Source organism: Xenopus laevis, chromosome 2S (genome assembly GCF_017654675.1).
Source record: "Xenopus laevis strain J_2021 chromosome 2S, Xenopus_laevis_v10.1, whole genome shotgun sequence".
NCBI lineage: Eukaryota > Metazoa > Chordata > Amphibia > Anura > Pipidae > Xenopus > Xenopus laevis.
Genome location: NC_054374.1, coordinates 42,125,054 through 42,148,407, shown reverse-complemented (window position 1 = coordinate 42,148,407; position 23,354 = coordinate 42,125,054). Strand labels below are relative to the sequence as shown.

General features: G+C 37.2%; 1 protein-coding gene across 2 annotated transcripts in view; it reads left to right on the top strand.

Moving 5' to 3' along the window:
• traf3ip3.S (TRAF3 interacting protein 2 S homeolog) overlaps nucleotides 1–23,260 on the top strand; it is a 35,041-nt gene extending 11,781 nt beyond the window's left edge. The window contains exons 4-16 of one of the 2 annotated variants that reach the window (XM_018249145.2): nucleotides 869–1,007; nucleotides 2,266–2,329; nucleotides 3,937–3,961; nucleotides 5,090–5,119; nucleotides 7,495–7,590; nucleotides 12,778–12,849; nucleotides 14,161–14,301; nucleotides 15,239–15,376; nucleotides 16,107–16,251; nucleotides 16,630–16,692; nucleotides 19,701–19,840; nucleotides 20,226–20,339; nucleotides 22,962–23,260. In XM_018249145.2, the coding sequence (XP_018104634.1) occupies nucleotides 869–1,007; nucleotides 2,266–2,329; nucleotides 3,937–3,961; nucleotides 5,090–5,119; nucleotides 7,495–7,590; nucleotides 12,778–12,849; nucleotides 14,161–14,301; nucleotides 15,239–15,376; nucleotides 16,107–16,251; nucleotides 16,630–16,692; nucleotides 19,701–19,840; nucleotides 20,226–20,339; nucleotides 22,962–23,057 (1,263 nt within the window). In that variant the 3' untranslated portion in view covers nucleotides 23,058–23,260. Of the gene's footprint in view, nucleotides 1–868; nucleotides 1,008–2,265; nucleotides 2,330–3,936; nucleotides 3,962–5,089; nucleotides 5,120–7,494; nucleotides 7,591–12,777; nucleotides 12,850–14,160; nucleotides 14,302–15,238; nucleotides 15,377–16,106; nucleotides 16,252–16,629; nucleotides 16,693–19,700; nucleotides 19,841–20,225; nucleotides 20,340–20,424; nucleotides 20,983–22,961 lie in introns of those variants that run through there. The other variant, XM_041583706.1, reaches the window with a different exon arrangement.
• The last annotated feature ends 94 nt before the right edge of the window (nucleotides 23,261–23,354 follow it).

The window sequence follows — 23,354 nt, the reverse complement described above, 5'->3', positions numbered from 1 at the left end:
TGAATCCATTAGTTTCAGTGAAGTAAGCAAAGTTTTTCAAGGGCAGTGTTTACAAGTGAATAGATGCTTTTTGTCTGCATATTAGCCTTACTTGTCATAAAATTGTTTATAATGGAATATGATCCATAAATGATTCCATGTAGCAAACCACATGGAAGTCGTGTTGTGGTTTATAAGACGATATATAAATGTAGAAAAGCCAGGTGTTATCCTTTGAAGCCAAGTCCCAGCCTCCCACACCCCTTACCATTAAAGGGGTTGTTAACTTTAAGTATGATGTAGAGAGTGATATTCTGAGACAATTTTCAACAGGTGGAGACGGGGGATCACAGTTTCTTATTGGGCCCACTTGGCGTGCTGCACTTATAGTTACGCCACTGCTCCTCTTATTTATAGAACTTATCAGCATGGTGTACTGTTGTGCTCAGTGTGGTGCCACCATCTTCATTCCTGCTCTTAGATATCTACAGTATATACTACCCTGGGAAGATGCATACTTTGTACAGAAGATTGCCCTTTATAAGTTCTCACCGCTGTACCAATTTAGTCCACCAATACTTTTATTATCTAAATTATTCGTCTGATACGTTTTCCCCACTTCTCCATGCACAGGGTTCTATTTAGACTTTTTTATATCTGCATATTAAGCTCAGTAGTAAGTAAAGGGCTTTAAAAAAACTGTAATGGGCCTTTCAGCAGTAGTTTTGTTCTTCCTAATTTCCTGCATCTTTTTCATGTCAGCTTTATATACATGAAATAACTGGATATAACTGGATAACATTGTATGTTTCCGTCAATTGTCTGACTGATTTTAATATAAACCTAAATGCATTTTTGTAATGTAGCACTGAATCTTTCTATATTGCAGGTTTCCAGAAAACATAATCATTCTAAGACTTACCCATTAGATTGTAAAAGTTTGAACCTGGGTACACTAAACAACAGTTCTCAATGGGATTCTACGCATGACCTAATCAACAGGAATAAGATGTCCACGAAAGAAAAAGGTAAAGCAATCGGAACGTATGTGATACAGGTATGGGATCTGTTACATTGATTGCTTAGAACATGTGGTTTTCCAGAGAAAAAAATAATAATTATTTGCTTAAAGGGAAAATATATACCACTTTGTGACTTTTTGGCTTATTCAGTTGAGGTTAACTAAAAAAAAGGTGCATAAACTTATAAAATAAATATTTTTGTAGTGCGCTTACAGAAATAAATATATTTTTATACAAATCAAACTTTTTCCAAGTCCTCCTAGGCTGATAGTATCCCCTCCCTCACTTTGTTCTATTGTGATGTATTGGATTTTTGAACTTATAAGTCAATCTGTTTTAAAGTGAATATAATATGTGCATCAAACAAGGGAAAGTTGTGCTCACCACTATTTTTTAAAACCATTAGGCGGGGGTGCAATGAGGGTGTGACCACAAAATACATATAGTCAAGATAATGGGTTGAGTGCAGAGGACCTCTTGGAGTTGACTATAATATGTGCATCACCCACTACCAAAAAGCAAATATCTAATTGGTTGCTGTAGGTCACTAGGTGTGGAAAGCTTAAGATTTTTCAGATCTTTTGAGAGTTGCTTTGAGTATCCCATGCTGTCACTCTCCTTGTTTTGTGACAAAAAGTCACGCAATTTTCCTCCCTGCCCCTAATTTGCATATGCAAATTAGGATTCAGTTCAGCCGGGCAGAAGAATTCGTCCAAATCCTGCTGCAAAGGTAGAATCATGGCCGAATCCCGAACCAAATCCTGGATTCGGTGACTCACACTCATAGCAGAGTAATACTGTGTAATAATCCAATGATCTGCACCTGCAATCTTCTCGTAGTTGCTCTTACATTATACCAAATATGAAGTGGGGGTATGATAAGCAATGTTGGGGGCTTTTAAGGTGTTACATGAAAATAAAACATACATTTTCCTTGCATCCTAAGATTGCTGCTGTTTTTCATATGCAAGAGGCAGGACTATCCTCATTTTGCATTATTTTCAAGCAAACGTCATTCTCTCCTAGGATTGCTATTTTTTCCTATTGCATACATATCATTGTATGTTTCGTTGACGCTTTAATAAACGCTACCAGACAGTACACTATTTCTCTTGCTTATTTGACATATGTCAATTTTAATATGAATGACTTTCTTCTGTCAGGCCAGTCATGGTTGTTATCACTGATGTGAATAAAACTAAAATTCAGATATGTTTTACTGCAAATGTATTGTAAAATAAATTATCTAATATTTCTGTTACAGGAGTTCAGACAAGTGAGGAGTTAACAAGCATCTATATAAAAAGAAACTCTAGCCAGCAAACAGAGTAAGTATTTTATTACTAACGTGCAAGTACTAAACTTGCACGGTTTAGTACTTGCACGTTTTTATGCTTCTCTGCCTGAGAAATACTGGTTGTGCCATTATCACTAGTTTTTGAAGACTTGATGTTGTTCTAAAAAATGGGTCCAGCACAGTTGGTTTGCTTTGACGACAAAGAAGGAAAAGATTGCAGAGCATATCCCCCCCCCTGCAAACAGATAATAGATTTACAGATATATATAATGGAAGTGAGTTCTAGTACAAGGCACTCAATAAGAAGAAGTGGAAGGTAGGAGAGACTTGAGAGGCAAAATAATTCATTTACATCTGCATATTGATGTCTGTAAAAGCAAAGACACTGATTATTTGATCAGTACCAGTTGTGAAAGTGGAGAACAGAAGGGATCTAAAGACAGTGCGAGAGATGTTAGTACATTATACAAAAAAGGACAAATGAAAAGCAAAAGACAACACTGGTGACAGAATAATATGATTCAGTACAGGAAAGTAGTGTTTTAGTTCTGCTGGATTACAAAGATTTTGAGTGGGAAAGGTGAGACTGGCTTATGACTTAAAAGTGGTGTAGAATGCAAAAAATGTTTTATTAAAAAACTATCACTGTTTAATAAATCCCCAAAATTGTTTTTCTTTGATTAAAATGTCTATACCTGCTAAAACTGATTTTTAAACCACAGCTGTCAATCATATATTGCCTTTTCCACCTCTATGCCTCAGAAATACTTCAGATACATTCACTTTCCATTCTGCACTTCTCAGATCCCTTCTCTCCGCACATTCTCCCACCTTCCTAACTGTATACCCTGAACACTGTCATGGGCATCAGGTTCCCTATTCTGGCGCATACATATTATTTTTGGATAATACAAAGATGGCTTTAATAAAAGTCTCTACAGTTATTCTGCCTGCTTGCTGTTATTGCAAATTCCAAAGGAAACAAGATTTAAAAAAAACTTCTATAGTGTAAGTAAAGTTTATTTCACTCAATTAACACAAAACAAAAGGATTTGGAATTATTTCTTAAGGTTATAGGTAAGGTCCCCTTTAAAGGGCATTTTTTGTCTGTTGAAATCAGTGTTAGAATGAGTTCTCTGTGTTCTTTTTTTATATACACGGCTAACTTTATGTGGAGAAATAATGCAGATTTATAATAGAACACATCCTGCTATTACTTGTGGCATTTCAGTCTTGAGATGTGTGTAGAAAGGAAAATTTAGCTGAAGCTCTTTGTGCTCCTCATTAGGCCTCCTTCTCAGTGCAGCACTGCCTTCATTTAGCAATAATGCACTGTGAGTGGTATGTTGGCAGCATGTGGGCGTATGTGTGCGTGCATGCATATGTGTTTGTTTCGATGTTTCATCTTTTCAGTAAATACCAGCTTGTAATATGCCTATTGTGCTGTAGTTCTAAAATGTAACCACATAGCTATATTATTCAGTATATAGAATAATATATATATATAGAGGGAGATAGATACATTATTATTGATAGTATATTAATATACTGTATATATATATATTTTTTCCCAAATAAATTATTTATGCCTATGAGTCCACTATCTTAAGTAATGTTTCTACATCTTATCGTTTACAGTCATGCTACAGCAGTTTTAAATGGGGTGAGTATATTATACTCTTTTTGATAGTCTGCATACTGTGTTATCTGAATCATTATTTACTTTCCTTAACATATACAGTATTTATATATCACTAATATTTTCTATAAACTGTAATGCTGACAGCAGATTTCGCTAACTCTATAAATAACCATATTTGCTTGGAAAGCTGAAACCAGTGTCGGACTGGCCCACCGGGATACCAGGAATTTCCCAGTGGGCCCAGGTGTCAGTGGGCTCTCATGCTGCTAATCACTTATTTCATGGCCATTCCCTATTTCTATGAGAACAAAGAGGCTAAATAGATGGAATAATAGATCATAGTATGTAAAGAAAAAAGACTACAAGAGGTAGAGCGAGGAGAGAAAGAATAATAGTACCTAGAGTGGGCCCCTGGTCTAAGGTTTTTGGGTGGGCCCCTTGTGTCCCAGTCCAACACTGGCTGAAACTGTCAGTTTTACTTATTTTTATTCTTAGCCACACTTAAAGTGTATGCTGAAGGGTTTAATAAGCAAGGGGTTCAAAGCAGCATGGGTTAACAGAGCGGTAGTATAATAAAAAAGAGTCAATTATTGTTTACATTATTGTAGTTGAATTTCTGTTATAGAATTATCACATTGAAATGTTTCAGTTGAAGCAGAAACAGGCTGAATTTTCAAGATTTTTCCAATTTCATAAATAGGTACCAGTTACCACTATTAATTTAATAAACACTAGGGATGCACTGAATCCGGGATTCGGTTTGGGATTCAGCCTTTTTCAGCATGATTCAGACTGCCAAATCCAAGTGCCTGCCTGAATCTGAATCCAAAAAATCATGTGACTTTTTGTCACACAAGCTAGGAAATAAAAAAATGTTTTACTGTGTGCCATTCTCTTTCCCCTAATTTACATATGCAAATTAGGGTTCGGTTCAGTATTCAGCCAAATCTTTCACAAAGGATAAACATATTCTCCTTGGTCAGGGGGTGATGCTTTTCATGTTACTGAAAAAACTCCTCTAAATATGGGATCCTGGAGGAAATCTAATTTCCTTTTGGCCGTTTGTGGAAAAATCAACTTGTGTGTGTTAGTTTACGTTTGAATATAGGTGTATTTATGTAACTTGTGAAATGTTTTCTTATTTTTCAGGAATTGTTGGAACTTTCTGAATACCTTATGGTAAGCATGATAGTTAAAGTTTAGCTATAATATCGTGCAATATCTATTTTTGTTTCTAGAAATCACATATTACAGGAAAAGTAACTGCAAAAATTTAAAGGGGCAGATTCACTAAGGGTCGAATTTCGAAGTTAAAAATACTTCGAAATTCGACCCTCGAATTGAAATCCTTCGACTTCGAATATCGAAGTCGAAGGATTTAGCGCTAATCCTGCGATCGATCGATCGAAGGATTTTCCTTCGATCGAACGATTAAATCCTTCGAATCGAACGATTCGAACGATTTTAATCCAACGATCGAAGGAAAATCCTTCGATCAAAAAAAGGTTAGCAAGCCTATGGGGACCTTCCCCATAGGCTAACATTGACTTCAGTAGGTTTTATCTGCCGAAGTAGGGGGTCGAAGTTTTTTTTAAAGGGAAAGTACTTCGACTATCGAATGGTCGAATAGTCGAACGATTTTTACTTCGAATCGTTCGATTTCGTTCGAATTCGAACGAATCTAACCAATTCGATGGTCGAAGTACCCAAAAAATACTTCGAAATTCGAATTTTTTTCATTCGAATCCTTCACTCGAAGTTAGTGAATCTGCCCCAAAGTGTTTTAAAGAAATGGCAATATCATGTACTGTTGCCCTGCACTGGTAAAAATTATGTATTTACTGGATACACAGTAGATAACAGAAGTTCTGAATAATCCCAGTGTATACTACAGAGCTTATCTGTTATCTGCTGTTCATCCTGTGCCTTTTTCAGCTTTGAATGGCTGCCCCCATGGCTACACAGCAGCTTGTTTATATAAACTATAGTAGAGCTTCTGAAGCAAACATACCAATTTTACCAGTTCAGCACAACAGTACATTATGTTTTCATTACTTTAAGGGGCATATTTATTATGGTGTGTAAAACGAAATTTGGTGAAAAAACTGTGTGAAAAGCCATGAAAAATTAATGGCTTATCAAAATTTGACGCCGTTATTTTTTGCTTCTGCCATCTTTTTTCACAGCATAATAAATATTCCCCTTAAATGATTGAATTTTTTGTATTACTGTTCCTTTAAGGGGTATACAATTTAGCAGAGAGCCCAGTGCATAAAAAGTGTAAAGGCTCCAATAGAATGGTGCTCCGTCAAGTACCACTTTCCCAGTTTCCTTTCTGCAGCTGAAGTACACAGCGGCCCTCTGAAGAACAGGGTCCTTCATCAACAACCTATATGAAATACGTTTTAAATGGGTTTAGACAGACACCCCTTCTGCCCATCTGCAAAGTTTTTCTTGTTTACGTGTAAAGCTTCAGGGAAAATAGAGTGGTGGGAAGGCTCAATTGATATCTCTCTGTCGAAGCTGGGGTGGATAGGGAACAACCCTCAGGTAAAGGGAAACAGATGTCTTTTTAAAAAAATTGTGTGGAATGCTGGGGGCCCCGTTCTGCTGTATGAGAGCCTTTACACCTAATCTTAACTTGCATAAAATATAACAATGTTATTTATCAAGCTAATTCAGCAGCATTTGTAATTTATATATTTTATTTCCCCAAATTCAGCTATGCGAAAATTGTTCACTCTGACTTGCTCAAGTTATGCACAAGGACAGAGTTTTTTGGCATCACTTGATTGTGATTACCGGTTCAGTACCTTATAATTTAACACAAATATAGGATTGCCAGATCACACCATTAAAACTTGGACTTGGACCTATTAATAATAATGCTACATGCGTGTCTAGTAATAAGCTTCGTTGTTATCTATAGAGTGCATCTGAACAATCTGTTAGGCAAGGCAAAATATCTGTTTTTGCACAGAACTACAAAAGATTTTGGTTAGACTTTATCGGACCTAATACTGATCTGCCAGCACTATTTTATAAGATGCTATAAAATCTGATCCACCTGCTGTATTGTAAAATCTGACCAATAAAGTGAGATACTTTCTTATTTTCTCACGTATTTACATCTTCATTAACATGTTAGAAAATCCAGCTAGATGGGGTTGCACTGACTGCAATTTAAATGCAATCAGTGCTGCTTTGAAGCATACATTTGCAAAACAAAACACAGCCTCTATTGCCCTCTACTGACACAGGCACATTCAAGAACCAAACATAGTTGGATTGCAGGAACATAAGGATGAATCAACTGTGTTTTGTTCTGCGCTCCCCTGCAGTGGAATAAGTGAAAATTATCGCCAGGGCAATGCAGGGAGAACTGCCCTTGTGTAACTGCCCTTAGATGTGTCCCTGACTTTCTGGTAACACTTCGAGGCATGTTTACTAAAGGGTGAAAATTGTTTATTATGTTATGTATCTCAAATACTCAATTTCACAATAAGGGGGTACATTATTTGTGATTGCTTATTTTTATGTTTCTATTTGTGCAGGAAGCTCTCCATAGAGAGAGGAAACTGAAAAAGAAATTGTGCTCCTTGCAGGAATTGTTTCATACGCTCTTACAGACATCTGAAAAGTCATTCAAGGTAGTCTATATCTGATAAAGCATACAAATTCTGTAACAGGGTTATTCTGATTTATTGGAGAAGAACTATGATTGCTTGTTTCTTTACTCTTCTGATTACCTTAATCATATGGTCATATTGTGTTCAAAATTAACATTTGTAGCTGCAGAGATGCACCTTGTCCTTTGGAGCCACTAGCTTAAATGGTAGATGTGGCACACTGATTTGAATGATGTATTGTTTTTATAAGGTGCTGCATAATATGTCCCTATATAATATATACATAAAATATAATTATAATAGATAAGAAATCCATGAAGGAAAAAATCTGTTTCTGTAACTGCAACAGCAATGATGAGTGACCTGTTGAATAGATCCTTTAAAGGAGAACTAAACCCTAAAAATGAATGTGGCTAAAAATGCCTTATGTGTCAGCTTCTCAATAGCAGATCCAGGACTTCAAACTTGTCACAGGGTTTCACCGTCTTGGAAAGTGTCTGTGACACTCACATGCTCAGTGAGCTCTGAGCTGCTGTTGAGAAGCTAAGCTTAGGGTCGTCACAAACTATCAAGCCGAAAATGAAGTTGGCCTGTAATATAAGATGATGTTACAGGGCAGATTAAATTATTACATTTTCATGCTAGTTGCACTGGTTTCTGTGCTGCCATGTAGTAATTGCCTGTATTAATCACTAATCAGCCTTAAGCTGGCCATAGACGCAATGATCCAATTGTACGAATCGTAGATTCGTACGATTTTCGGACCGAGTGTGGAGAGTCCCGGCATTTTTCGTCCGGTGGAGATCGGTCGTTTGGTCGATCAGACAGGTTAGAAAATTTCTGTTGCCTGCCGATAATATCTCTGCATGTATTGCCGATCGTATGATTTTCAGTGGGAGACTGTCACCAGCTTTGTCAGACATAACTATCGTACGATTGCTGTCAGGGGCAGAACATTGGCTGATCTGTTCTTTAACTACTTTATTTGATGGGAATGGTAAGACTTTGATCTGAATGGTTAATGGTGGGTCGGGAGATGGGAAAGTATGTTGATTCGTACGATCGGATCTTTGCGTCTATGGGAGCCCTTATACTGTATACTGCCCTTATACATGTAATAAATGTATGTTTTCCACAGATTTTTTTTTGGAAAGTCAGAACAGTGAGGGAGGCATGAGACTAAAGACTCAAGAGCTCATTTATCAACACTGGGCAAATTTGCCCATGGGCAGTTACCCATAGAAAGTAACCAGTAATTTGCTTTTTAAAGCCAGCTGCAAGTAAAACAGTGAATGCAACAATGGAAATGGTTGCCATGGGGTACTGACCATGGGTAAATTTGCCCAGTGTTGATAAATGACCCCCAATTTGTTCTGGGGCAGGTATTTGAACCTTCATGACACATTATGCCACCATTGCATGCCATTCACATCACACAAACTACAGGGGCATAGTGCTCTTTATGTGCATTCCTGATAAAGCTAGACTATTTCTTGTACGCCTTGCACCCTCAGTGCACTTATAGTATATTTATTGTTTCAAGGATATTCGAGTGATTCTGGAAAAAAGGACTAAAAATTCAAGCAATTCAGGGAAAAGCCCAAAAAATTAGAGCAATTCGGGTTTTCAAACTATTTTTTCGAGTTTTTCCGAGTTACTTTATTAAAAAATACTGTAAGCTAAAATCAGGCAAAGGAGTTTGATAGTGTTTTTTTTTAAAATAAAATATGATCTAAATTTAGACTTTAATAAATAACCCTCGGAGTGTACTTCCCAGTCTGACCGTAACCTGCAATGGTCACCTGCCCGACCAGCAGTACCCGCAGGTTTACCTACAAAATACTGCACTATATTGGTATCATTTTTTACCTTTTCTTTTCTTTTTTTTGTCTAACTTTGTGCTAGTGAGCGCTGGTTTTCTCTACGCTATTGGTTGAATTCTACTACAAGTCTGAGGGAGAACAGACACTATTTAACCCGACAGAAGAAGCAAACTACCAGAGCCTTTACATACCTTTTTTTGTGTTTATTTAAGACTACTTAGACACACAACATGTTTCAGGTCTTATGTACCCTTTCTGAAGTGGGATAGCGGTAATCTGGAAGAGGATTGATGCATTCTTATTAGGCTAAGGCAGTGCAGAGAACCTTTTGTATTTTTAACATTTCACCACTCATCTGTGGCTTCTGTGGGTTCAACTGAAAGGAAAACTATACCCGCAGAACAACGTGGGTCTCAATAAAAATATATTGCATAAAACAGCTCATATGTAAAACCCTGCTACATGTAAATAAAAATTTTTCATAATAATATACTTTTTTAGTAGTATGTGCCATTGGGTAATCCTAACTAGAATGCTGCCATTTTAAAAAAATAAGGGCCTCCCCCTGGGATCCTAGGATTCACGGTGCACACACACAATCCATACAAGTTAGGTCACATGAACCAATTAAAGGAAAACTATACCCCCCCTGAACAATTTTAGTCTCTATAAAAATATACAGGTATGGGCCCTGTTATGTTTCTGTAATTTGGGTCTTCATACCTTAAGTCTTCTAGAAAATCATGTAAACATTAAATAAACTCAATAGGCTGGGTTTGATCCAATAAGTATTAATTATATCTTAGTTTGGCTCAAGTACAAGGTACTGTTTTATTATTAGAGAGAAAAATTAAATAATTTTTAAAAATTTGGATTATTTGGATAAAATGGAGTCTATGGGAGATATCCTTTCTGTAATTCTGAGCTTTCTGGATAATGGGTTTCCACCTTTCTGGATAACCGGTCCCATACCTGTATTCCATAAAACAACTCATATGTAAAACATTCCTTCATGTAAATAAACATTTTCATAATAATATATTTTTAGTAGTATGTGCCATTGGGTACTCATAAATAGTAAACTGCCATTTTAGCATGTGCTATATCAATAATTACGTGAAGAAACGTGATTGTATGTGAGACGCCAATGAAGCAGGATGGCTTCTGAAACGCATTAAGATGGTTCCTCTGCTCGCAGTTTCAGATTGTGTTTTAACCTGAACTAATAAAGATTCTACGTTTTTACTACAAGTTTGGTTTCCCCAACATCCTGCTTCATTGGCGCCTCACATACAATCAAGTTTCTTCACGTGTGAATCACCACAGCCAGTGCGGATCTGTGGGAGGCGTTCTCATAGCAGGTTATACCAGGTCCGGACTGAGACTTAAAATAGGCCCTGGCATTTCAGGTACACAGAGGCCCAACCAGCCCACACAGAGGCCCAAACAGCCCCCACCAGCCCACTAAATACTGAATTTCTATGGCACCTTATAGCAGCCCCTCTGGCATTTGCCAGAACTCACAGATTGCCAGTCCGGGCCTGGGTTATACTTTTTCCCTGTCGAGTGTGGCAATGGCATTTGCCCCTATCCTATATCAATAATTAACCATATCGGTCAGTGCAAATGGTTCTTGCTCACTCCTTATTGTTACTGTTGGTATAGATAAAAAGGATGTTTTATCACTTAGCATTTGAGTTCAGGTGTCGGTGTCAGGATTGGGGAGGGGTCTTGGGGACCACTATTATGGCCAAAGATGGTAGTGTGGCTATGCCGTTTTGGCTGTGCAATGGACTACAGTTACTTTGGGACATTTATGGGCCAGAAGGTTTTAGTTCCCCTTTAATAGGAGACAACGCCTAATGGATATTCTGTACTATATATAAAATGTATATACTCATGTAGTACTGCATTCGTTCATTAAGAGATGAGAAATTCACTAAAATCGTAGGTGATAAAACATATTGTGTTTTTAAGGGGAACTAAAGCCTAACTAAAGTAGCTAGAAATGTTGTACATTATATTCTGGGCTTTTGTACCAACCCAAGGCAACCACAGCCCTTTAGCAGTAAAGATCTGTGTCTCCAAAGATGCCCTAGTAGCTCCCCATCTTCTTTCCTGCTGATTCACTGCACATGTTTTGTGCTGCTGTCACTTACTGAGCTTAGGGACCCACTCAGAATATACAGTACACATAGAATATAAATGTCACAATATAAGGCTGATTAGTAATAAATACAGATAATTAATACATGGTAGCACAGAAACTAGTGCAATTAGCATCAAAATGTAATATTCAGCTTTGTAGCATCAGCTTATATTAAAGACCAACCTCATTTTCGGCTTGATAATTTGTGATGACCCCTACGTTTAGTTTCTCAACAGCTGTTCAGAGCCCATTGAGCATGTGAGTGTCACAGACACTTTCGAAGATGGTGACCCCCTGTGACAAGTTTGAAGTCCTGGATCATTGCTGCTATTGACAAGCTGAAACTTTAGGCTGGTGCAATAAGTTCAGTATATAAAATATGTCATTTCTAGCCAGATTAATTTTTGGGGTTTAGTTTTCCTTTAAAAGGACCAAGGAAGCTCTTCACTGAAACATACAGTCATTATTACAAGACACTGCTACTGCTGAGAATCACCCAATAACAAGCTGACATGAGGAATTCAAGACAAATTCAAAGAAAATGTATTTGAAATGTCATGAGAAAATCTGAAAACTTTGGAATCCACATCAGTCTCCTGTGGAACTAACAACTCTGGTCTTGTGTCTCCACCAAAGGAGCCAAAAACAGGGATAATTGCAGACAAATTTGACATATATACTATGCCATAAAGGGAAAGTGCCTAATAGCTTCAGAAATTAAACAAAAAAAAGAACCCCTGAAAAAAATGGTAAAGTAATACTAAGAATGGAAATTCACAGATAAGATACCAGTTTAAGCAATGCTTCATAAGCCCTGCTGTGGTTTGCTGCTTCCTCTATGATATATATGTGCTATGTACAGGAAAAAAGCATCTCTACTTGCTTACAGACAGGAAATGTATCTTTGTTTCACGAGAACTACAATAACCAAGGAGGTGTTCTCAAATAAGGTTTTTGTTAGTGGCTTATTTTGCAGTAAAACGTTAGAAGATCCAGAACCCCCAAATGTAAATATTTTTCTGTTATATATATATTTTCATGCAATAGCCTGTTGTCTTTGTATCTTAGGAAATGGAGATCCTTTGTTGATTTGCAGAGCCTGTTCCAGATATAAATATACCATATCTATGTGTAGAAAGGCTTGTAATCAGTAAGATTTTTAAATAGTGAAAGGGGTTTCTTTTTGTACATAATTTATGCTATTTGAATTAGGATGTTGTGTCGTATGTCTTCCAGGCTCAAGTTAATGAAGACAAACTCAAATGTAAAGTGGATGTCCTAGAAAAACAGCTTTTCATATATTCTCAGGTAGTATTGTTTCGTTCACAAGCAATAAATGAATCTTTTAAAGAAGCACTTAAAGCAAAAAATATTTAACTTATTTAAAATGCTAGCCAAAATTGATACATTTTCGAACACATAATTTTTGTTTTTGATATGACGATTTAAGGATCTTTATACCTCTTTCTAACCAATCACAATCCTGTCTGCTTCCTGGAACTGCAGCGTTGCAAAGATGCTTTGGTTTTCTGCTCATGAGTCACTGCTGATAGGCATAATGATGACTTTCCTGTCTACCTAGTAGTGAGAATATGAGAATGAGGGCTCAGATGTATCAGTGTGCCTTCCACATGTTATTCTGAAGATAGTTGCAGATTACATTAATACAGGAGAATTAATACAGATGGGGAAAAACAATATGTATATATTTGCATGTAATAAAATCATTAGCTGAGTTTTGTACAGTAGGACTTTTATTTTCATATTCAACAATGTCTTGGGTTAGGGTGTGGCCGCATGGAACTGTTCACCAGGCTGAGAGAAGTGGATCTGCTCTAAGCATCTCCTTGTAGCTGCACTGACAATCATAGCTGAAGCATTTATTGGCCAGAAAATGCAAAAGCAGCTAATTTTATGCTGATCTCCTCTTACTCTCTGCTCTGTGTAGCTCACGCAGGTGGAAGCTGTGAATATCAGTGCAGCTACAGGGAGATGCTAATTAGCGCGTATCCACTTCTCTCCTTCTGATTAAAAGCCACAGACAAAGAGCACCACCAGCCAATGCTCCATGTGACCATGCCCTAACTCAAGTCATTGTTGAATATGAAATTAAAATCCCACTGTACAAAACCCCAGTTAATGATTTTGTTGGGTCTGTGTTACGATGCCCTTAGCTCGTAACATTTTGCATTCCATGCTTCCCCCCAAGGTCATCCTGAATCTAAATAAACAAATTTAGGTAGTGCAAAAATATGGATTAATTACTTGTGTAGCAACGATGAGCCATCAACAAGGGCTGCAGTTTGCTATCAAGCATTATCTTTGTTTCCAAGATGTCCAACCCTGTAAGTCCCCATTGTGATACAATAAATACCAGCCAAGTGGCATCCTTAACTTTTGTTTCACTACTAAGGCTATAGTAACAATACGAAGAGCTTATTTGTAAAACATTGTAACGACAATTCCTTAACAGCATCTGATGGGCATCCAACTTTTGCTCCCACTGGATACCTAATAGTGTTTAGGAATCATTACTACAGTGCATTGCAAATAGATGACAGTATTCCTTGAACTTTTCATGAAGTTCATTTTACACATAACAAAAGTGTTGTTTTGCAGAATTTTTCAAAGACAAGTGTGAAAAAAGTCTTGTTAGAGATGGAAGAACAGAAACAGAGGTATGAAGAAAAAGCTAAAGAGTCTCTTCAGAAATTAGCAGAAGATAAACTTGCTGTAGAAAAAAATCTTGAGAATACAAAGGTTTGTAAACTGTAAATCCAAAATTTGCAGATTATTGTAAAAACAATATTATTTAACTTAAATGAACTTAAATGAATAAATATATAAATATAGTACTAAGTACTTTCTATGAAACACTTCATCACTGCTACTTATTTATTGTTAGGACAGTTTGTTAGTTGTGCTACATGAAGGTGGCGGTAGCTGCATGTTTCCAATAGTGGGCTGTGTCAAGAGGCAAAGTGTACTTGAACCTTAAAAATCATGCATTGACATCATTTTGATGCTGAGTGCCAGAGATATTGCAATGCTGACACAATGTTTAGTGTTTGTGGATGATGCGGGAGGTGCAAGGAGCCCTGAGGTAGCAGCACTTCTTGGATTCTGTTAGTGTCAGAGACACTTGCCCATTTTCAGTGTACCCTGGGCAGCTAATGAGAAGCCACGCTTAGGGGTCATCGCAAATCACCAAGGAGAAAATGGGGTTTGCCTCATAGAAGTTGATGCTTCAGGGCTGTTAAATTATGATGAAGAATTGGTTTAGGAGCTGTTTATCCATTATACTGTGAGTTGGTACGTAAGCTCAGGTTACTGACAGCAGTTTAGAGAAAGTGTTGTGGATTGAAGAAGAAAAGAAGGTGGGTAGTAACTAGGGGCTTCTTCAGAGGTTCTAAAAGAACTCCAAAACACTATGTGCATGATTTCTATCCTTAGTTCTCCTTTAAGAACGCTTGGGGCTATTTAGAGTAAGACACGAAAGGCAGTAAAAGAGAGAAGTAGGCACATGTGATATATGTATATAACACTATTTTACATGGAACATTATAGTGTTGCTTCCATTTTCCACAAATTTCACATATACATGTAGAAAATAAGCCTCTCTGTGCTGAAAAACTATTCCCACACTTTTTTTGCTAATATTTTTATGCCTCAGTCCTGCTTATGTCCGATGTTGCAGGTGTCGCTAGCAGTGGTATCAGGAGAGTGTGACTTATGGAAGGAGGAATATGAGAAGCTGAAAATGGATTGGAGTGAACTGACAAGCAAACACAGCGAGCTGAAGAATGAGTTGTACGTACTTCAAAGCAAACTACAGGTACCAGTTGATATCCATACTCAGAACTTTGCTTGTAGCAAATAAAGCAATATACACTACACTAGGACACCATCTTAAACATGGAATTGCTTTACTTGCTCTTTTAAGCAACCCTAAGTGGTATGCAATTTAAGTATACAGTATGGTTTTAAAACAGTTGATCTTCCTTGTATTTAGTGGACCCTAAAATGATTTCGCTGTAGGACACAGTAACCAACATATTTTCCCGATGTAATCATGTCCTTCCTTGAAAGACGGATTGCTTTATCAGTTCTACAATGCCTCAGGTGCTGCAAAATGGATCAGACGCATCACCCCTTGCTACTGCACTGAGGTTGAAATTTTGGGTATGAACGCTGCATTGTGGAAAAAGAAACCTGGTGATTTGTGCTTCTGTGAAACCTAGTGAATTGCAGCTGTTTTTATTTAGAAATTAACTTTACTCTGTGTACCTTTTTGGCTGAGCTGAGCTAGTTAGGCATTTGCTGTTTCCAGAATTTTCAGTGAAGCAAAATGGGTCAGATTCGCCCATTACTAGGGGCAACCAATTAAATGTTTGCTTTCATTGTTCTACCTGCAGCTGTCTGGAACAAAAAAGCAAATCGCTGATTTGTTGGCATGGGTTATTGTCCAGGTGCCGATTTGCCCAGTGCTCATTTATGAGCACCTATGTGTCATCTTCTAGTAGGAATAAAATGTGATTTACTGTTCTTAATGTATTTATTGCCAGTGGATAGAGACAAAAGATTTGCAAATGCAGCAGTTTCAGAGTCGACTGCAAAGTCTGGAGAGAGAAAAGACTGTACTGGAAGCCTTGAATGAACAACTGCAAGAGGACAATGAGCAAAAAAAGGAAAGGCTTGATTCAATGGAAGGTATGCATCAGAACATCATAGACAAGTGTAAATGTATTTGCAATTGACAGTAGTATTTATTTATTTATTACAGCTGTTCTCTTGTTCTGACTCTTAAACGGTGTAGCAGAAGTCAGTTCTCTAGGTCTGTTAATCAGATGACAAACTTTTCTTTGCCGCGGACTGATTTGGTCACACAATTCATAGTTAATATATCATTTTTATGACCACGACGCTCTGCTACATTGTTCCAGGGGTCAGATCAAGGCATAAAAAATTTTATAAAAATCAAGATAGATCAGAAATATGATCAAAATATCAGTAATATTATGTTCAAAAACTTTTCAAAGGCATAAAGAGATTTAACTCAAAAAAATTTAATTGTCCCTTTTCTTTTAGTTAGGCTGAGAAATGCCGAAGTAATAAAGCTGGAGATGGAGATAAAGATGAATGACCTTCAAAGTAAGTTGCCAGTGAATGTGTGTTAGCATATGTCATACTCTTAATTGTGTGTTTAGTTTAAAACTAAATGTAGATATTTTGTATCACAACATGTGAAAAAGTAGAAATTAATATTCCCTGTACTTTATGCTGTTTATTTTGCACAGCAAGTCAGCAGCTTATTGGACCCTTTATGGTGCTAAAACAACAGCGTGCTCAGTTGATATCTGGCTGCCAGTTAATATGATAATATTGTTGAGTAAGGACGTCACTGGGGTCTGCATTGGTCCATTATGCTCAAACAGTGGTCTGCTAATTTAGATACCTTACAAAATGTTTATATTATTCAGCTTCAAAATTCTTGATAGCACAACACACAAAAAAATATAGATGCCAGTTGAAAAAAACTTTTTTATAGGGAGGTCCTCAATCCCTGACTCTCTGCCTGCAGTAGTACAGTACAGTAGTGCAAAGTAATTTCGAATGAAGCATTCTCACCATATTGTATATACACTGAATTTATTGCACCAGCCTAAAGTTTCAGCTTCTCAATAGCAGCAGTGATAAACTTTTCACAGGGGGTCACCATATTTCAAAGTGCCTGTGACACTCACATGTTCAGTGGGCTGTGAGCAGCTTTTGAGAAACTAAACTTAGGGGTTGTCACAAATTGTAAAGCAGAAAATGAGGTTGGCCTGTAATATAAGCTGATGCTACAAGGCTGATTAATAAATTCTGATGCTAGTTGCACTGGTTTTTGTCTTGCCATGTAGTAATTATCCGTGTTACAATTACAATGTAGTAATTATCTGTATTAATTACTAATCAGCCTTATATTGTGACATTTATATTCTATGTGTACTGTATGTTGTGAGTTGGTCCCTGAGCTCAGTAAGTGACAGCAACACAGAACATGTGCAATGAATCAGCAGAAAAGAAGATGAGGAGCTATTGTGGCAACTTCAGAGACACAGATCTTTACTGCTAAAGGGATGTTGTTCCCTTGGGCTTATACCCAAAACATAATATACAACATTTCTAGCCTACTTCTCCAGTTAAGCTTTAGTAATAGTATTTTAAAAATGCATTTTAACTTGTTTTTTTGTTTTTGAAACCTGCTCACTCATCAATGAAACTTGTATAACTACAACATTTTTTAGATAAAATATATGTACTTTGTGTCTAAATTTGGTATAATGTTAAATTAGTCCCTATCCTTCTCTAATCATATTAATGTTATTGCCATAACCTGCTACTTCTTCCTCTGTATTATTTCAAAGATACACCCCTTTCTTTTTTCTAACATTTAAAGGGAAACTAAAGTCTAAAATAGAATAAAGGTGGCCATAGACGTGCAGATTTACCTTCATATCGGATGATCGTTCGGTGCCATCTCCAACCTGCCACTAACCATTCAGATCAAATAAAGTAGTAAAAGAACAGATCAGACGATGTTCTGCCCCTGACAGCAATCGTACGAAAGTTATGTCCGACAAAAGCTGGTCTCCCACTGATATTGTCAGATCAGCAATACATACAGAGACATTATCAGTAGCCGACAGAAATTTTCTAACCCATCCGAATGACCGATCACCATGGCATGAAAAATGTCAGGACACTCCACACATGGCCCATAAATCGTACGAAACAGAGATTCGTACGATCAAATCTTTGTGTCTATGGCAGCTTTGTGCTAGAAATGCTGTATTTTGTATACTAAACATGAACTTACTGCACCAGAAGCCTCATTAAACAAAGGATTTATGCTTTCAAAGTTGGCCACAGGGGGTCATCATCTTGTAACTTTGTTATACATCTTTGCAAGAACATGCACATGCTCAGTGTGATCTGGGCTGCTGTTGGGAGGCTAAGCTTAGGGATTGTCATAAATTATCAAAACAGCACAAGTCAAATAATATCTGCCAGAAGCCAATACAGCAAGAATGATTAATAATCAGAATATGCAGACTGCACTGGGTCCTGTGTTGTCATGTAATCTAATGTGGATTTTATAGTTTTTGTATTGTTTAATACAAACTATCTCCAACTCTGCAGAACCAGTGGCTGCAGCAAAATAATCCTCCAAATAGAATCCCAGTTTATCTGTTTAAATTTGGCCCTGCAGATGGAGTTGGAAACAGAGGATGTAAAGCCAAAAATAAAATCTGTTTTACTTTATTAACTGAAAAAGAAATCTATCCCCACTATAACAAACCTGATGGTATGCAGTGAAATTCCCCCTTTATTTACTTGCTCGAACTACTGCAGATACGAATCTCTACACAGTCGCTGGCTGCACTACGGGTAAAAAAAACAAAGCTGCTCCAATTCTGGGAAGTAGGGTGGGGCGGGGGGCTCCTCCTGCTGTTTGAAAGTATGATCCTTTCCCTGCAGAGCAGTTAGGGACCGTCTAAAATTTCCTATCCACAGCAGTCAGAGCATGTAAAACGAAGGGGGAATTTCACTGCATACAGTCAGGTTTCTTATAAAAACAGTAGACATTTTTTAATTAAAGTATTTTGGAGATAGGTTTTTTTTTCATTAAAGAAAGTAAAAATGGTATTTTATCTTTCTGCCTTTACATCCCCTTTAAAGCCTTTCTGTAAATTCCTATCGCCACGGTTCTTTTCAAGGCCATTGTCTTTTCACAACATTCACACGCATTGCCATCTCTCGTCGTCCTATCCATGAGCTTCTCTGTACTGTAATTTTAGAGCACTGTATCATTACTTGCCCAGATTTGGAAAATGGTCATTGGCCAAATTTGTGCACTGTGCCCTCCTATTTTGTGCCTGTATGTTATACACTCAAATGGAATGTAAGCTGTAAGGGGGAAGGGACTTCCTTCCTTCTGTACCTCATGGCACTCACTCTCTACATAGTTATGCTTTATTTATTATAATGTTATTTTCCCTTTGAGTACTATATTGTATTATTGTAAAGATCTGCATTTCTTGGTAGCACTTCTAGGTACTGAACTAGCTTGACTACTGACTAAAATCTGTTTTTCTATGCTGTTTCTATTCTAGGTGAAGGTTTAGCCATGAATCAAACTCCAACCATAACCTATAGCCCAGGGACCTTAAATGCTGAAAGAGTGCCAACTCAGCAACTGCAGGGAGACAGAGTAAAGCTGCTAACCGAGAAGCTAACAGCAAAGGAGAAAGAGGTGCATGCACTATTACTACCAAGTGTGGGGTATAAGTGTTGTAAATGCATACAATTTACTGAAACCAAGAATCACATATAATTTTGTTCATTAGACAGGTGTCAAATTTTGTATGATGCTTTCTGTTGAAGGTCTGTTTAATTAGTGGTATGGTTTTGGTCACAAAATAACTTTTTAGTGCAAACTATAAGACATAAAGCCTTTTTCTCTGTTGAATCAGTCACTAAATACATTTTTGGTTAGGAAAAAATACTTGCAAAAAGTAACATTGTTATATAAAGTATGTACACCAACTAAGCAGTGGCCAGAGTTACTCAATTTTTAGAGTTAGTTACATTGTAGTACAAGTTGTAAATGTATTATTATTTATTATATATTTTTCCAGTGTGTATATCTACAGACAGAAATGGATTCACTGACAGAGGAGTTTCAGTCGTGCCAAAGAAAGTTAAGGCAATGCAGAGAGGCACTTAAGGGAACTCATAACCAAAAACCAAAGGTAAAAGTTTTGGATATGGGATGCCACAAAAAATGTTCTGCAGCAATTGTTGTTTAAAAGCAGGAATTTCTTATTTCCTAAACAGAAACGTTTTGTTGCACTAAATACTGGATATCTTCAGGGCATCAGCACAAAAAAAGACATGAAAGCCTCATATATGAATGCAGTTCAAGCGCAATTTTCAGATACCCACAATGCATTATTCTTCCCAGAATGAAAGCATATAATTTGTTGTCTGCCAACAGGTTGCATCTACCACAACTTGCAAGTGCTGCAGTAACATGAAAGCTACTGAGAGCAAGTGTTGCATGTAACATTTTCAGAGTAGAGATGTTGTCACTTCCAGTGTGCTAATAACCAACGCTGTTAATGATAATTTGCTTTGCACAAGTCAGTAGTGGCTATTAATATACCATTCTTAAAGAACCCTGGAAATAGCATCACCTCCCTGGAAGTGGTAATCTAATGGTAATCTAGTGGTAATTCCCAGGAATTCCTTGCATCTAATGAATGGGGCACATTGGTACAGGCCTCAGGATTGTAAAAGCATGTTCAGGTGCAGGTACCTTTGTACCCTCCAGGAACTCTTAAAGAAAATGTTGTGTGCACAATACATTGAGCAGGTACGCACATGAGAGCAAACGGGGGGGGGGGATGCAAAGGTGGGGTCACTGGGACTTAGTTGCTGTGCGCTCCTTCAAAGATTTTTGGTGGGGGTGGGTTGGTTAGGCAATTGTAATGATAGCCATGCATAGCCCGAGCACCTGAGTGGACAGCATACTGAATAATGTAGAAAGCCTAAAATTATGGCTTCTCTGATGAATGAAAGTAAGAATATAGAGCCTGTTCAGCCTTCCAGAACTGCTCAACCATGTGATTTGTTTGGCAAACTATTGAAACAACTAGATAAACCAGTTTATGGCCAGCATAAGACTAAAGGAATACACAAATGTTTGTACAGCAAATTAATGATGTATGACAGAGAATATGAGCTTTTTTAATATTGCAGAACAAGGTACAGTTACAACATGCAAAATACACATTGTTTCTAAATGTGAAACTCTCATGCTTACAAACAAGTGCAAAGAGTTGTGGTGGTTTTCTGAATACAGTGTTTGCAGAACTTTTTGATGCTGCATATGTTTGGCCAGGAGGAAAGAGATTCTATGCAGAAGGTGGTAGAGATGCCTAAAGCAGTCTTTAGAGGGAAACTATACCCTCCGAACAATGTAGGTCTCTATAAAAAAAAAGATATTGCATAAAACAGCTCATGTGTAAAACCCTGCTTCGTGTAAATAAACCATTTTCATAATAATTAACTTTTTTAGTAGTATGTGCCATTGGGTAATCATAAATAGAAAATTGCCATTTTAAAAAAAAAACAAGGGCCACCCCCTGGGATCTAGGGCTCACTGTGCACACAAACACACCAACAAACAATACTTATTAGGGCACATGAATCAATTAACAGACAGAGTTCTGTCTTTTGCTTCAGCACTTCTTCCTGTTACAGTTGTAGTATTTCTGGTCAGGTGATCTCTGAGTCAGCACACAGACCATCAGGAAATGGTGACAAGAGATGTAAAAGGACAATATCTACTTAAATATATATTCCAGTTTGGTAAGATTTTTTAATATGCCACTTAATATTATATCAGTTGCTTAAGTGTTCATTTTGGGGGCATAGTTTTCCTTTAAAGGACATGTAAAGCCTACATTTTCCTACCATGTATATAAGTTGGGCACATCTCCCCCACCAAAATGAGATTATTTTTACTGCATACATCCCCTGTGTTTGCCAGCACCATTACATTTCCCTAAAACAAATAGTAGCTTTCACCCAGGGGCCATTTTCCCTCTGACACATCATCAGTGCATTTATATCTGCCAACAGCACATAAGTTCATGCGAATGCAGGCATACACAGGCAGAATTTACTATTATGGCAAGTCCTGCTTGGATTGAGCATCGTAATAGTTAAGCCGAGGTCAGGAGAGGGAGTTAGGATTTAAAAATAGGAACAGACAGCTAAAGCAGAGTTTCTATGGGAACCAGCAATGCCATCTCTTCATTGGCTGCTATACTGGAGGGTGTGTTATTAATCTGAGCTGAGAAGAACTGAGCATGCTCACAAGCCAACAGCCAAAGGAAATTCCCGAGATAGGGGGCTGAGTAGGTTAGAGGAGGAGAAGGATATCTTAGTGATTAAGTGGATGCTGTAGCCTTACTATTAACCTTTGAATAACCAGAGTGGTTTGTTATTTAGAGATTTCAAAGATGCTCTTCAGTGATTAAATTTTTGTGGGGGGGGTTTATATGTGCTTTAAGTAAAAGGCAGACCTTGCACTTTTCAGGGCTGCACTCTGTTCCTATTGCTAGATTTCGAGCACAAATGTTCTGTGCATGGGAACATGGTAGTAATTTGGTACTCAGACAAAAATCAGTACTTCTTGCTGCTGTGCTTATTTTCTTTTTTCGCATTTAAATTATATTATCAACTGCTATGTGAATTAACCATAGTATCTGTTGTGTTTGTTTGACAGTTAATAAGGTTTAAACTTTAAAGCGTCTCACTATTATTTTAAAGTATTTATTGTCCTTCTCTTTTCTCTCTAATTACAGAGAAAATGCTCTTGCTGGACCCCATTCTTGATACTAATATTTGCTGTGGTAACGATGTTTCTTTTCTCAACAAACTTGGAATATTTCATACATTGAAGATAAAGCTACATTTTTATTTAAACTGACATATTTTTGCTGATTCATCGGGTTGTTTTTTTTTTCTCAAAAAGTGTTATTTGTATTCCATTCATAGATAAGCATATGTACAGTATGAAAAATAATAGTCATGTAATAAACAGAAATGTCTGTTTTCCCCTCTTTGATGGTACTATTAATAAACAGCCTCTGACTTTTCTCTAGTTAATGAGTGGTTTTAACTAGAAAGGGAAGATTGAGAACAAACTTCATGTTGGTTTGAAAAACATGTGAAGTCATATGTGGAGTAAAATATGA